Consider the following 16,424-nt stretch of genomic DNA (forward strand, 5'->3'; position numbering starts at 1 on the left):
CTAATTTTTCCATACTCTGTTTCAGTCAATGGCTTCCCATTTAGCCTCTTGCTCAGGCCTGCAATCTCCAAGTCATGCTTTTTTTTTTTTTTGTCTTTTGTCTTTTTAGAGCCACATATGGAGGTTCCCAGGCTAGAGGTCGAATCGGAGCTGCAGCTGCCAGCCTATACCACAGCCACAGCCACAGCAACACGGGAACCCAGCTGCATCTGCGACCTACACCACAGGTCATGGCAACCCTGGATTCTTAACCCACTGAGCAAGGCCAGGGATGGAACCCCTAGCCTCACGGAGACTAAGTTGGGTTCTCAACATACTGAGCCACAGTGGGAACTCCTCAATAAATATTTTTGAATAAACAAATATTATATACAGGAAACAGAGATCTTTCCTTAAAGATCTTACCAGTGGCAGAGCTGAAGTTGAATGCAGATGCTCTTTCTCTTGCTTGGTCATTGTCCCACCCATATTTTATCTTGGGAAAGCAACGACTCCTATTCTCTTAGGATTAAGGAGAAAAGTGATCATTCTTTGTATATGTACTTTGAACCCTCTGCAGTGAATACCTTTAATTTTTATCTGTCATACCCCAACCCCCCTTTTCATGGTATTGGCCAGATTTTGCTCTGACAGCCCCCTCCCTGTGTCGGGGGGATGCGGTCCCAGTGCCCTGCCCTCCCCGGGCTGAGGTGTGCATGGGAAACCCAAGCTTAGGCACACAGATGCTCTTTTCCTAGAAAGGGACTCTTGCGTGGACTGGCAAAGACTGAGGGATCTGGTCTCCCTGGGTCCTTGGACCTGCTTCTAAGGACAGATCCTTACCTTTTTTTTTTTTTCCCCCTCTTTTTTTGGCTGCTCTGCAGCATATGGAGTTTCCCTACCAGGGGTCAGATCCAAGCCACAGTTTCAACCTACACCACTGCTGCGGCAATGCTATGTCCTTAACCCACTGTGCTGGGCGAAGGATCAAACCTGTGTCCTGGTGCTGCAAAGACACCACTGATCCCATTCACCACAGCGGGAACTCCCTCACCTATTTCTTTTATTTTCTTTTTTTCTTACTTTTTGCAGGGCCACACCTGTGGCATTTGGAAGTTCCCAGGCCAGGGGTCAAATCAGCGTTACAGCTGCCAGCCTACACCTCAGCCACACCAGATCCAAGCCATGTCCGTGACCTACACCACGGTTCGCAGCAGCGCTGGATCCTTAACCCACTGAGCAAGGCCAGGGATCAAACCTGCATCCTCATGGATCGTAGTCGGGTTTGTTTTCACTAAACCACAACGGGATCTCCTCCCTTACCTTTTCCTTTCTGTCTATGAGTTATTTTTTTATCTCCAATATATACCCTTTTCCTTAAGCAGCCTTTAAATTTCTGTTCCTTGCAACAAACAACGCTGATACCATCTCTAATGTCAAACAGTCCTGCATTTAGGTTTTATTACCATCCCTGTGGTACAGAAGAGAGGAACGAGTATCAGAGATGTGAGGGGATTAGTTCCAGGTTATCCAGCATTAGATGTTGGCTGTATAATGGCCCCAAGATGTCCACTTTCAATTCCCAGACTCATGTTCCCTTATGTGGCAAAATAGGCTTTGTCAGGGGAGTTCCCACTATGGCTGAGAGATAACGAAACCAACTAGTATCTAGTATGAGGGTTTGGTCCCTGGCCTCGATCAGTGGGTTAAGGATCCAGTGTTGCTGTGGGTTGTGATGTAGGTCGCAGACATGGCTCGGATCCCACACCACTGTGGCTGTGGTGTCGGCCGGGAGCTACAGCTCTGATTTGACCCCTAGCCTGGGAACTTCCATGTGCCCCAGGTGCGGCCCTAAAAAGCAACCCCCCAAAAAAAAGAGAGAGAGAGAGGGGCTTTGTCAGTGTGATTAAATTAATGGTTTTAAGAGTACCCTGGATTATCCAGGTGGGCTGAGGGATATAATCGCAAGGGTCCGTCTGAGAGGGAGGCAGAGGGAGATGCTACTACAGAAGCAGGAGACGTGGCAAGAGAAGCAGGTGGTCAGAGTGATAGAAGGAAGAGGTCACGAGCCCTCCAGAATGCAGGTGGCCTCCAGATACTAGAAAAGGCAAGAAAACAAATTTCCCCCTAGAGTCTCCAGGAGGAACTAGTCTTGTCAACACTCAGACTTGAGCCCCGTGAAACGGATTTTGGACTTGTAGCCTCCAGAACTATAAGAGAATAAACTTGTGTGGGGGTTTTTTTTTTCATCTTTTTATTTTTGTTTATATTTATTTATTTGCTTTTTAGGGCCACACCTGCACCATATGGAGGTTCCCCGGCTAGGGGTCCGATCGGAGCTAGAGCTGCCGGCCTACACCACAGCTACAGCAACGCAGGATCTAAGCCACGTCTGAGACCTACACCCCAGCTCACGGCAATGCCGGATCCTTAACCCACTGAGCGAGGCCAGGGATGGAACCGGTGTCCTCATGGATGCTAGTCAGATTCATTTCCACTGGGCTATGATGGGAACTCCAAACTTGTGCTGTTTTAAGCCACCAAGGTTGCGGTAATTTATTAAGCAGCCATAGAAAACGAATACGCTAGTAAATAGCAGAGCTCAGACTGGAACCCAGAGGTGTCTGCCGTGCTGCCTCACACACCCAAGCTTGTTCCCAAAGTGCCACCTAGAAACAACAGGAAGAAGGAGGAGAAGCAGTACTGGGTGCCCCAGAGAAAGGGCCACCTGCACCACAAGCCTCCAGCGAGAGGCAGGCCTCAGGGGACTTGGGCATCCCCGCATGTCCCGAATTCAGGAAACAGCTCTCTTTCCTTCCTGTTGAAGATGAAAGCTAACATCGGAGCCAAGATGATGCATTACCCTCACGAGGCTCTGGCCTCTGGAATGACGGAGACAGAAATCCTGTATAAGGCAAAATGAATAAAAAGGACTTTTTTTCCTTTCAGCAGGGCAGGATAGTACATTTTCTGCTGGGCTACCATTTAACTTCAGTGTAAAAGATGTGCCATCTCCCTAAGCGTTTGGGGCCCCCCTGTTAAGCTCAGCACAAACAGATCATCATATGTCTGAAGCTTGTCCTCAAACGGCACAGTGACACTTGGGTATTCACCTCAGTGTGGGGTCATAAGATACCTTTCACCGACCTGTAATTATCGTGCATTTTTCTTTTCTTTTCTTTTCTTTTATCAAAGGGTAGGACTTAGCTGAAAAGACATTTCGCCCAAAGCAACCTTTTCTTTTCTCTCCTAAAACACGATCTCTGTTTCATTGAAGGTCTCAGCTTTAATGATGTCTTTCAGGAGCCTTCTCCCCTGGGACACGGGACCAGAGAGGCAGCCGGGTGCTTTGGTTCCTTGTGTTTATTCAGTGCCTTTCTATTTGCAGACGAACTGGATGAGTATTTTTCGGCCAAAATAAAAAGCTGACTGTTTCCTGTCCTTCACATAATAGCAAATAATTTCACTGTTTCTGATTGGCTGGTTAAGTCAGGACTAGAGACAACAAAAAGAGGCCAGTGCTGGATTCATAAACAGGAGCAAGGCCACTAGTTGACAGATGTAATCCACTGCTGCTGAAAGGTGGGGGGGGGGGGGGGGGAGAAAACCCCTCCCCAGGCTCTGATGGGAACATGCACAAAGTGTGTGGTTTGTCGCAATCGCCCCTCAGCTCCTTGTGCATCCCTGTTCTCTTGTCATTTGCCTTGTGGTTTCTCCCTGTGGGTGGTGTCCGCTTCCCTATAGCACTGATATCGAGCTGGGCCATGGACTTGTACTGACCAATGAAACATGAGAACCAACGTTTGCCCTTGCATGGGTGGGCCCTGGCGCTTCTCCTTCTGCTGTGAGACTGAGGGAGGGTGCTGCTCCTCCCTCCTGGGCCCCAGAATAAAAAGAGATGTGGAGCTGAGCCAAAGGTGACATACATCCAACATAAAACAGGGTGGGGAGCAAATCTTTGTTGATACAAGGCACTGAGATTTAAGAGCTGTTTGTTACTGCAGCAAAACCTAGAGACAGCTGACTGATACGGAATACTGGAGGGTAGTCGGACTCCCATTTGCAAGTATCAGAAATCTAACTTGGAGTTCTCATTGTGTCTCAGCAGTAACGAACCCGACTAGCGTCCATGAGGACGCAGTTTCAGTCCCTGGCTTCGCTCAGTGGGTTAAGGATCCAGTGTTGCCATGAGCTATGGTGAAGGTCACAGATGTGGCTTGGATCTTGAGTTTTGGTGGCTGTGGTGGAGGCCGGCAGCTGCAGCTCAGATCTAACCCCTAGCCTGAGAGCTCCCATATGCCGGATGTGAGATCTTAAAAAGAGAGAGAAAAAAAAAAAGGAGTTCCCATTGTGGTGCAGTGGAAACGAATCCAACTAGGAACCATGAGGTTATGGGTTCAATCCCTGGTCTTGCTCAGTGGGTGAAGGATCTGGCATTGCCATAAGCTGTGGTGTCGGTCACTGAGCAGCTCGGATTCTGCGTTGCTGTGGCCGCAGTGTAGGCTGGCTGGTGTAGCTCTGATTCGACTCCTAGCCTGGGAACCTCCATATGCCATGAGTGAGCCCTAAAAAGCAAAAAAAAAAAAAAAAAAAAGGAAAGGGAAAAATAAAAGAAATCTAACTTAAACTGGCTTAAGCAAAGAAAAAAGAAAGGGGCTTATTGGTTCACTTAACTAATAGGGGTGGAGTTGGCTTTAAATGTGGGCAGATAGAAAGGTTGAAAACGATGCCACAGGGACTCAGGCTCCAGCCACCTCTCAGCTTTGCTTTTATCCCAGGCACAATCTCTTTAGATGGTTGCCCTCAGCAGCTCAAGGCTTTTACCCTCCAACCTCTAAGTCTAGAGAAAAAGACAGAAAATTTATCCTGGTTCTTGAAACATCTTGGGGTTATCTCTGACTGAACCAATGTGAGAGCAACCCCGGTGGCCAGGGGCATTCACTGCTCTGATTGGCCAGGGCTGGGTCACATACTCAGCTCAGAGCCAGAGGTGGAATCAGCTCACTTTCTGCTGGAACGGAGAAGGCGAGAGGAGTGATCCTTCCAAAAACATGGAGAGCACGGTAACTGAAACGGGAAAACCAGTGCAGGACTGGAAAAAACATATAAGTCTACCACAGAGAGCAAGAAAACAGAATAAAAAGAAACAGACTAAATACTCTATCATTTTCGAACGGTTTTCATTCTTAAACTAACTCTGGGGGTTCTTGTCATGGCGCAGTGGAAACAAATCCGACTGGGAACCCTGAGGGTGAGGGTTCTCGATCCCTGGCCTCGATCAGTGGGTGAAGGATCTGGCATTGCTGTGAGCTGTGGGGTAGGCCTCAGGTGCAGCTCGGATCTGGCGTTGCTGTGGCTGGGGTGTAGGCCAGGGGCTACAGCTCCGAATGGACCCCTTGCCTGGGAACCTCCATGTGCCGTGGGTGTGGCCCTAAAAAAAAAAAAGACGAAAGACAAATAAATAAATAAAGTAACTCTGTAGAAAATATAAAAGCTACAAAATAATATAGAGAAGAAAATAAGAGCCATGTTACTGCCATTTGGAGTGAAATACACTTTTGAAAGGCTTCTTTTGTCTGGAGTTATTTAATTCTATGATGATCCCCAATTTTAAAATGTTGCCTTTTAACTGTGTAGTTTATTTAACAAATACGTTTTTTTTTCCTTTTTCTTTGTTTTTCCACCACGGCACACGGGGTTCCCAAACTAGGGTTCAGACCCAAGCTGCAGTTGCCACCTACGCCTCTGTGGCAATGTTGAATCCTTAACCCACTGTTCCAGGCCAGGAGAGCAAACCTGCATCCCAGTGCTCCCAAGACACTCCTGATCCCCTTGTGCCACAGCGGTAACTCCGCTAATATGTGTATTTTATACGTGGTAAAGCTTAGTTATTTATATAAACCTAAGAGAATTTTTTAAGGGTTGTCCATATCTATATAAAATAGCTACATAATAATGCAGCTCTTTAAAAAAGAGTCATGGAAAAGAAATGGACAGCTGAGAAGGGAAGGACACAGTGAAGCGTGTGTTAAATTATGGGGACCTGGGGGCAAAGGGCCCATCATTTATGTGATAAGCAATTGGCAGCCGCCTGTGACAAATGATCACAAGCTGCCTGCTGTGATCGGACAATATAATGACATCAAGTATCAAAGACAGCTGGACTTGGTAGAATTTGTCTTACTGAGAACATTAAAATAAGACCCAGGAGTTCCCGTCGTGGCGCAGTGGTTAACGAATCCGACTAGGAACCACGAGGTTTCGGGTTCGGTCCCTGCCCTTGCTCAGTGGGTTAACGATCCGGCGTTGCCGTGAGCTGTGGTGTAGGTTGCAGACGCGGCTCGGATCCTGCGTTGCTGTGGCTCTGGCGTAGGCCGGTGGCTGCAGCTCCAATTCGACCCCTAGCCTGGGAACCTCCATATGCCGTGGGAGTGGCCCAAGAAATAGCTAAAAAAAATAATAATAATAAAAAAAATAAAATAAGACCCAAACTCATATTTTGGATAGCTCTCCGGGCTGGTGGATAGGATTATTCAAGGTAATAAATGCTAGTACATATAATACGCAAAGGAGTGGCATCTTACACAGGAGTCGACTCTAAAATAAGCACACAAGATGGAAATCACTTTAGCTAAAATTTCCTCTCAACACACCTAAAATTTTCCATCTTTTGATCTGTCTCTCTCCTCTCTCTCTCTCTTTTTTTTTTTGTCTTTTCTAGGGCCACACCCTTGGCATATGGAGGTTTCCAGGCTAGGGGTCGAATTGGAGCTGCAGCTGCCGTCCTACACCACAGCCACAGCAACGCAAGATCCGAGCTGCGTCTGAGACCTACACCACAGCTCACAGCAACGCTGGATCCTTAACCCACTGAATGAGGCCAGGGATCAAACCTGAAACCACATGGTTCCTAGTCGGATTCATTTCCATTGCACCACGACGGGAACTCATGGGCTGTTCATTTTATGACCGTCACATAAAACTGAAGACAATTGCAGAAAGAGCTAAGTCGTGTTTCCTATTTTATGCTTCATCTTCAGTTCACAATGGCCTGGAATTGCCTGCGTTTTAAAAAAAAATCTTATTCCTCTCTCTCTCTCTCCTTCCTGCAAGAGCACATTAAATTAGCATAAATAAATACATATACACTGCAACCCACTATATACAAAATCTGTCCATGAAGACAAGGACCACGTTTGCCTGTGTCATGGTTCCATGGCATATAGCCGGCATCCGATAAATGGTAGCTAGCCAGGTTATGAATATGTCTGTTTCACGATTTCAGAGCACTTTTAAGCATTTAATAAATATTAGCTGAATAGATGAACAAATAAATTAAAAGGAACTCCCTTTAAACAGCTGAAACACATTGTTGGTATATGTATCAGTAGTGGGAGGTGAGGGAATGTGTTCCCTTAATAGCTGGCACCAAAATTCTTCTTAGGTAAGGAACTAGCTTGGTTTAGACGAAAAACCATTTTACAGATGGAAAAACTGAGGCTCAGAGAACTTGCATCATCTGTGCCAAGTCACACAGCTAGAAGGACTAGAGCCTGGTTGAGAAGGCAGAGCTGTCCCTCCACAAAGCCCAGGCTCCTAACCTCTACACAACACCATCACCATGTTGACTTCTGGAACATTCTTACACCTCCCTGGACACGTCTGGGATTTCACTTGCGTCACCTTCTTCAAACTATGTATCAGTAGTGGGGGAAAATGTATTCCCTTAATAGCTGGCACCCAATTTCCAATCATACTGATGACACCTCCAACAACTTGGCTTTGAGTCCAGATGATTCTATTCCCCCTCCCCGCCCCCCCCGCCCCCCGCCCCATCTCACTCAATAGAATGGTCTCATCTTAGAATGGGCCATCCCTCAAGCCTGTCACAGCTCAACTTCCCAAATTCCTGATCTCTTTACAATCTTCCCCATCCTTTGATCCTTCCCACCTACTTACTTCTATTCATACCCTTTTTTGCCCTTATGTGTGATCATGACTTGGGCTGCTGGTGTCTGTGGAGAACAGGGCTCAGCAAACTATTGCCCAAGGGCCAAATCTCACCCCTTCACCTATTTTGGAAACAGAGTCGTATTGGAGCCCAGTCATACCTACTTGTTCACGTATTGTCTAGGGCTGCTTTCATGCTATAGCTGTGGGGTTGAGCAGTTGCAACGGAGACCACATGTGGCCTGCAAAACCTAAAAGACTGACTGTGCTGACCTGACCTAGAAAGCCATTTCTTTGCTCTCTGGGAGCTCTGAGATGACTGGCGCCATTCCTAGGACAAGCCCAAGGCTCTGATCATATTAATCCTTCAGAGTTTCTGTTGTGGTGCAGCGGAAACAAATCCGACTAGTATCCATGAGGAGGTGGGTTCAATCCCTGGCCTCGCTCAGTGGGTAAAGGATCTGGCGTTGCCATGAGCTGTCGGGTAGGTCACAGATGCAGCTTGGATCTGGCGTTGCTGTGGCTGTGGTGCAGGCTGGCAGCTGTAGCTCCGATGCCATCCCTAGCCTAGGAACTTCCATATGCCACAGATGCAGCCCTAAAAAGCAATAAGCAAACACACAACAACAACAAAATCCCCCTTCTCTGTCGCTGGGGAGAACTGAGTTTGGCGTTGGAGGTGGGCAGAGAGGGAAGATGAAGCCCGTGTGAGCTGTGCCAGGTCAGAGAGCCAGGTCTCCACGTGGGTAACCGAGAGAGCTCCATGAAGCTTCTCACCTGGGCCCACACCTGTCACTCTCCCTCTCACACCCCAGGGCCATTTTCCTTCCATGCCTTTTGCGTTTCTCAGCATAATCACATGAGAACTCCGCCTCCACCGCTGTCACCAGCCACCTCCAGCAGAGAACCGCCCGCAGTCCTCCCAGTACACTGCCAGTCAGAAGATGCCGCCTTGCTCACAGCACCATCTGCGATTCAATCGGGTGCTCAGGAGGAGCTTTGAAACCTCTTACCATTTCTTCTCTTTTTCATGTTTTATTATGGAAAACTTCCAAGCTATAAAAAAGTAGGCAGAGAGGGAAAAAAAAAGAACCCGGGTCACCCCCCAGCTTCCATTAAATGCTTCTCTGCGTAACTCAATGTAATTTCCTATCCCCGTTGGTTGACATCGTATGATTTCATATTTCATTCATAAATATTTCAGCATGTTGTCCAAAAAGTAGTAACTTTTTGATTATGACTATGAAATCAACATTACAGCATGCCTTACACAACAATTATTTATTAGGTGTTCAAATTTCCAACTGCCTCCTAATTTTTCTTATCTAAAATTTTTAATCATTACTATTGTTATTTTGCCCCAGCACACAGTGGCTTGATGTGGAATCTCAGTTCCCTGGCCAGGGATTGAACCCAGGCTGCAAGAGTGAAAGCGCTAAATCCTAACCACTAAACCACCAGGGAACTTTAATTTTTCTTTTTGGTTTATTTCTTTGAACCAGGATCCAAATAAGCGTCGTTGAAATTCCAAAAACCACATGGACCTTAGGGTCCGCATGTTAGCGTTTCCGAGTTTGCTATGTTTCTCACTTCCAATGTGGACACATAAAGTGGTGCTTCTTTCTCATCCCGAATATCGGTTGTTAGAACACTTCAGAAAATATGGTAATTTATGAGAAAAACGTACATTATGCTTAGAAAAGTTCTCATGCAGGGGGACAAATTTAGACTGTCCTGAAGTGTCCCTCTGACATGAGGACTATTTTGAGCTGAAAACAATCAAGGCCCGAAAGACTCAGGAAGAAATTTTGACCGTCCTGCTAACCGCCTGGAAAGACTTTAGAGAGAGAGGCTGTGCCTAGAATAGAGGCGTCGCCGGAGCTGTCTGCAAGGGACGGATTGGGAGCTAGCGGTGGTGGGGACACTCAGATAGCAGTCGGCTCTGTCTCATTGTCTCTGCAGGGACGAGCAAACGTTCACTTACCAAACATTTGCTTTGCCAGCTTCACCAAGCTGCCTTCTCCGGCCCCTTTGAGGTCTCAGATCCCTACCCCTAACTCCTCTGCATTTAAGGGGAGGGTTTCAGCTATTTTAGTAACTCAGTTCTCCTCTGCCTCTCCCATGTACATCTGTGTTTTGGGGTTTTTTTGTCTTTTGTCTTTTTAGGGCCACACCTGCAGCACATGGAGGTTCTCAGGCTAGGGGTCCAATCAGAGCTGTAGCCACTGGCCTACGCCACAGCCACAGCAACACTGGATCCAAGCTGCACCTGCGACCTACACCACAGCTCACAGCAACGCAGGATCCTTAGTCCACGGAGCGGGGTCAGGGATCAAACTCTTGTCTTCATGGATACTAGTCAGGTTCATTAACCACTGAGCCACAATGGGAACTCCCCATGTACACCTGTTATTGAACTTTTGTTTGATTTTTCTCCTGTCAATCTGTGTCCTGCCAATTTAATTCTTAGGCCGGCCAGAAGAACCTAGAAGGGTAGCGGGAAATTTCTGCTCCCCCACCCCCCAGCGCCCCCAGGCCTGGTCTAGACCTTTTACTATATTAGCCTTGCTAGTCTTCAGCCCTGATTTTACCCAACCATCTGCTTTCTCCACCCCGTTCAAGGGCTGCAGACAGTTGCTGGAAATAATCTCGCAAGCAGGCTGTTTATATGCACCACAAATTCAGGCCATCAGCTGGGCACTCCCTATTTATCCCTAGCTGATTCCTTATCTGTTCCACCAGAGCAGCTGTTGCAGCCTCCTCCCCTCCCCCACAAGCCTCCAGAACCTTCCCCTGCCTTGTTCTCAGCAGACACCTTCCCATCCACCAGAATGTCAGTACTCACCACCAACTTTCTCAGCTTGTCTCCCTTCCCTGTCATGCTTCCACTCACTTTTCACTCTGAACTTAATCTGAAGTTCTCCACCAGGGGTGAGTTTTCTGTTTCCCTGCTCTCCCCTCACTTTGGCCAGGATCTAGAGACATTCTTTTTTTTTTTGTCTTTTTTTTTTTAGGGCCATGCCCGCAGCATATAGAGGTTCCTAGGCTAGGGGTTGAATCGGAGCCACAGCTGCCAGCCTACACCACAGCCACAGCAACGCCGGATCCTTAACCCACAGATCGAAGCCTGGGATTGAACCTGCGTCCTCATGGATGCTAGTCAGATTCGTTTCTGCTGAGCCACCATGGGAACTCCCTGAGGACATTCTGGTTGATGATGACGAGGAGCAGGGTGTGGGGGGCGGTGGAGATCCTGTGAAATGTCCTATGGCGCTCAGGACAACTCCCACGACAAAGAAGGCTCATGCTAGATGTCAGGGATGCCAGGGGTGGGGAAACTTGGATGAGAGGCCGTTTCCTGGCTGCAGCCCTCCTTGGCTCCCTGCTGCTCAAGACCATTCTCAAGGAGGACAGAGCCCCTGAGTTCTTGCCTCTTCAAACCTGAGCATCCACTTGGCCACTGGCCCAATCGGACTGGCTCCGGGCCTCTGGGGGGAGGTAGGGCGGGGGGGGGGGGCGCGGGGAGAGGAGGCCTCTAGATGTCTTGCGCTCCCATTTCCCTGGACTGCTTTGTTAACATCTGTTTTACAACCCTTGCTGCAGAAACTACAGCTAGCTGTAAACACAGCTCTCTCACCCCCAAGGGCCAGAGCCATATTTTATTTATCTTCGTTTTCGCTATTGCACCACGCTCTGTGCATTGCTTTTGGTAGGTGTTCAATAAATATCGATTGCATCAAATTAGATTAGTATTACTTAAATTTTTAGCACGGTCTGGGCAGCTCTTTGAAAGGTAATGGAAGCAGAAGACACAAATGCCAGTTAAAGCGAGAGCTCTTCTGTTTCAGTTCTTGTGCAGTTCAGCGGAAATGACTGCTATTGCTACTTTGCAGTACATTTATATGAGCTGCCAGTGGAAGTTAGCAAATTTTATTTCATTTTACTATTTTATTTTATTTTTACAGCCACACTGACAACATATGGAAGTTCCCGGGCCAAGGGTCATGGATCTGAGCCACATCTGTGACCTATGCTGAAGCTTGTGGCACCGCTGGATCCTTAACCCGCTGAGCAAGGCCAGGGATTGCACCCACATCCTCACACACACTACGTCGGGTTCTTAAAATGGTTGCTGAACCACGAGGGGAACTCCCAGCAACCATTTTAAATTAAGGTACTTGTACAATAAAGACCAGGCATTTGAGAGAATTCTTAATTTAGAGAAATTCTCTTATTTTTAAGATTCTTTTTTATTGATTATTGTTAGTGGGAAAGTGTTTCATTTTCAACCTGGAGAATGATACCCCAAAAAACTTTGTCTTAGAAAAATATATGCAGGAGTTCCCGTCGTGGCACAGTGGAAATGAATCCGACTAGAAACCATGAGGTTGCGGGTTCAATCCCTGGCCTCGCTCAGCAGGTTAAGGATCTGTGGCGCTGCCGTGAGCTATGGTGTAGGTCACGGACGAGGCTCGGATCTGGGAACGTCCATATGCGGAAGGTGTAACCCTAAAATACAAAAAAAAGGGGGGGGGGGTTACAAGCTGTGGCTGTGGTGCAGGCCGGCAGCTACAGCTCCGATTTGACCCCTGGCCTGGGAACCTCCATATGGTGGGGGTGTGGCCCTAAAAGGACAAAAGGCAAAAAAAAAAGAAAAATATATGCAAATCTTTCATTTATTAATCATTTATGGTCAATAAATTATAGGCTTTCCACTTTTATACTGGACAAAATTAGGCACAGACTTGAAGCTTAATGAGAAACAAGGTTTTCTAATATTCTCCTTTCAATGTGTAGCTAGTCTCAGACTATTAAAAACTGGTAACACCTGGAGTCTTTAAAACTCTCAAAATTGAGAAAGGAAGCCAAGAGTCTATTCAGCTTGGCATTCCCAAGAAAGGCATATTTGAACAAAAGATATAACATTTGAGTGGTAAGGGTCTAATTTCATGTCTTCTACTCTGTTTAATAGGGGATTTGGGGAGTTCCCGTCGTGGCTCAGTGGTAACGAACCTGACTAGCATCCATGAGGATGAGGGTTTGATCCCTGGCCTTGCTCAGTGGGTTAAGGATCTAGCATTGCCATGAGCTGTGGTGTAGGCTGCAGATGTGGCTTGGATCCCACGTTGCTATGGCTGTGGCGTAGACCGGCAGCTGTAGCTCCGATTCGACTCTTGGGCTGGGAACCTCCATATGCCAAAGGTATGATCCTAAAATACAAAAAATGGTGGGGGGGAATGCGGATTTTACAAGCCTTACTTAATTTCCTAGTGCCTCAGTTCCCTGACATTGCTCTTGCAAAGGGCTGGCATGAAAACATTTTCAAAGAAATAAATTGAATATTATTTTTTCAAAATTGAGTTATCGTTCTCCCACCTATGGCTTAAAATAGTGGACCAGGAGTTCCCGTCGTGGCGCAGTGGTTAACAAATCCAACTAGGAACCATGAGGTTGCGGGTTCGGTCCCTGCCCTTGCTCAGTGGGTTAACGATCCAGCGTTGCCGTGAGCTGTGGTGTAGGTTGCAGACGCGGCTCGGATCCCACGTTGCTGTGGCTCTGGCGTAGGCCAGTGGCTACAGCTCCGATTGGACCCCTAGCCTAGGAACCTCCATATGCTGAGGGAGCGGCCCAAGAAATAGCAACAACAACAACAACAACAAAAAGACAAAAAAAAAAGTGGACCACTGTGAAGAGTCATCCTCCAAGGAAGGTCTTTCCTGACTACTCCATGTGGAATTAAGCCCCTTCAACACCCTACATTCTCGCCCCTCTGCTTGAATTTTTCCAATAGCACTTATTTATGTGCTTAATATCCGTCATCTCCCACCAGAATATAAGCGCCATTAAAGCAGAAGTTTTTGGCTGTTTTGTTCATTGCTCTATTTCCAGCACCTAGAATGACGTTTGGCACATAGCAGTACTCAATAAAGGTTTATTGTATGGATGAATAAATTGTGCCAACCTAGAAATGACATACTGTAAAGCGATCAAAGGCATGAATCAGATGTAGCTGAATCGACAGCGCTAAATCTTAAAATCATATATTTGAGTCAAATAAAAGGAAGTTGCAGAATAATGCATAAATTTCCTCACCTGCAAAACAGTGCTGGTAACAGCATTGTTTGAGGATCAAATGACTGCATTAGTGCTAAATGCTGAGGCGACTGATAGAAGCACTACACAAATGTTGGTCCTTATCATTATTGTCGCCCTGTCATGGACGATAAACAGCTCACATAAAATACTATTAATTTTATATGGAACAAGCTAATCTTATATAATTAAATAGCTAATTCTAAGAGCCAGGGAAGGTTACACTATAGACCAGACTGATTAATTTTGGGAGGAGAGAAGAGTCTGATTAGAATGATGGTGAAAGAGAGTGTTAACTTCGTCTGTTATGTTCTAGTGTCTTAAATGTAGAATTGATGCATATAATTAAAATTAACATGTAGAAAATGTTAGCCCTATTTCCTGAGACATAATGCCTTCGGGACCAGAAGGAAAGGGAGAGAAAATGGAGAGATGAATTACTTAGGATAAGAATTTTTTTCAGTTTTCTGTATTACTTCTGAAGTGCTTCTTCAATAATCACTGCCCTTAGCCTAAAATGAAAATCATCAGAGAGAAGAGCCACATATTAAAATTGACCCAGGGCCCTAGGTGGATTATATGAGTTGGTTCTCTTAGATTGGAGGAAATTATCATTATTAAAATCTCAAGGTTAGGAATAAATTATTCAAAGCCTTGTGTCATTACTTACTGATATTTCAGCCACTCTTCCACAAATGGGATGGAGAAGAATTCTGTGAATGGCTCCCCTGCCCTCTTTGGATTTTGACTGGTCAAGACGGCACATGTTTGATTGACAAGAAAACAATAAGCAAGAATTCAAGTTAATTGTTGCTATTCTGCTGGCAAATTAACACTATCGAATCTGTAGGGGTCATTGAATATTCAAAGACATGAAAAACTTACTTGTATAACCATTCGGTCAGAAAATCACAGGCAATGAATTTGGTTCTTTTCCTCTAAAGAGAGAAGAGAGAACTCAATTACATTCTTGGCTCACACATTTAAGTCGGACAAAGGAAGAGGGGGTTAATTGATTACCTGTGCGAGATGAAATATGCATAAATTTACAGGCACATCAACAAACTAAGACTCAGGCAATGTAAAGAATTCTGAAGACAGGAGTTCCCATCCTGGTGCAGCGGAAATGAATCTGACTAGGAACTGTGAGGTTGCAGGTTCGATCCCGGGCCTCAATCAGTAGGTTAAGGATCTGTCGTTGCCTTGAGCTGTAGCATAGGTTGCAGATGTAGCTCAGATCTGGCGTTGCTGTGGCTGTGGTGTAGGCCGGCAGCTGCAGCTCCGATTGGACCCCTAGCCTGGGAACCTCCACATGCTGCCAGTGAGGCCCTAAAAAGACAAAAAACAAAAAACAAAAAAACAACAATCCTGAAGACATTTCTCCAGCCGTCTTGGGGTGAGTGTATTTTCTGACTATTTCAGCAGGGCCTAATAAAAGACAGTGCCCAGGGGAGGGGACTTATTACATGCATTTTGGACTTGTCTGCATTGGATTTAATTCTAGACCTTGATTCTGCATCACCGTATTTTCTGCTTTCCCCCAGTCCCCTCCAATCCTCAGAACAGCAGTGCTTCAGGAGGCCGTCTTCGACGGGCCAGTGCAGGGACCCTGCCAGCCGCCCACCCAACGGCCACGCTCCACTTCATCCTCATTAACAGACACCTGACTGACTGTCAGTCTACGGGGGAAACTCCATTTCCCAGCCTCCCGGGTAGCAAGGGACAATCGTACAGGTCCGCTGTATGGGACAGAGGTGGCCATGGCCCATACATTTCTGAGAAAGCGTGACTTTCTTGATTTCTGCTGCCTCTACTTCTTTGGTGTTTCCTTCTGCTTCTCTCCATCTGCAAACGGGTGTGGGGCTGGAGGTGGAGCAGCACCCAGCAGGGGGTTAGAAGGAACCTGGGCCTTGGAGGACTGCCTTAAGCCACTGTACTAGCTTGCGGCTGCCCTGCCCTGATCTCTTGATATGTAAGGAAAGATAAACTTCATTTGGATTAGTGCCACCCCTTTTGAGGTTCCATAATATGTACCTGAAAGTAGCTTTTCTAGGTGACAGATAGTTTGGAAGCCACAAGCAAAAGCACGTCCTGGAGTAACAGGGAAGAGGTGCACAGAACAGCATGGGGTAAAGCGCTGGTCATCCTGCGTTCTAGTTCCATGTAAAGTGTCTTGTAACTCAAACAGAAAAGTTAACTCTTTTTATTACTATTATTATTTTTATCTTTTTGTCCTTCTAGGGCCACACCTGCAGCACATGGAAGTTCCCAGGCTAGGCATCGAATTGGAGCTATATAGCTGCCGGTCTACACCACAGCTCACGGCAACGCCCGATCCTTAACCCACTGAGCAAGGCCAGGGATCGAACCTGCAACCTCAAGGTTCTTAGTCGGATTCGTTA

General features: G+C 46.6%; 1 protein-coding gene across 3 annotated transcripts in view; it reads right to left on the minus strand.

Annotated features, from left to right (window-relative positions):
- Positions 1-16,424, minus strand: part of IQCK (IQ motif containing K) — a 124,651-nt gene that overhangs the window by 58,521 nt on the left and 49,706 nt on the right. For all 3 annotated transcript variants that reach the window (XM_047780383.1, XM_047780382.1, XM_047780384.1), the window contains exons 5-6: positions 14,908-14,960; positions 14,693-14,770 (exon numbers count right to left, since the gene is read on the minus strand). In XM_047780383.1, the coding sequence (XP_047636339.1) occupies positions 14,693-14,770; positions 14,908-14,960 (131 nt within the window). The remainder of the gene's footprint in view (positions 1-14,692; positions 14,771-14,907; positions 14,961-16,424) is intronic.

Source organism: Phacochoerus africanus, chromosome 5 (genome assembly GCF_016906955.1).
Source record: "Phacochoerus africanus isolate WHEZ1 chromosome 5, ROS_Pafr_v1, whole genome shotgun sequence".
In the NCBI taxonomy this organism is placed as follows: domain Eukaryota; kingdom Metazoa; phylum Chordata; class Mammalia; order Artiodactyla; family Suidae; genus Phacochoerus; species Phacochoerus africanus.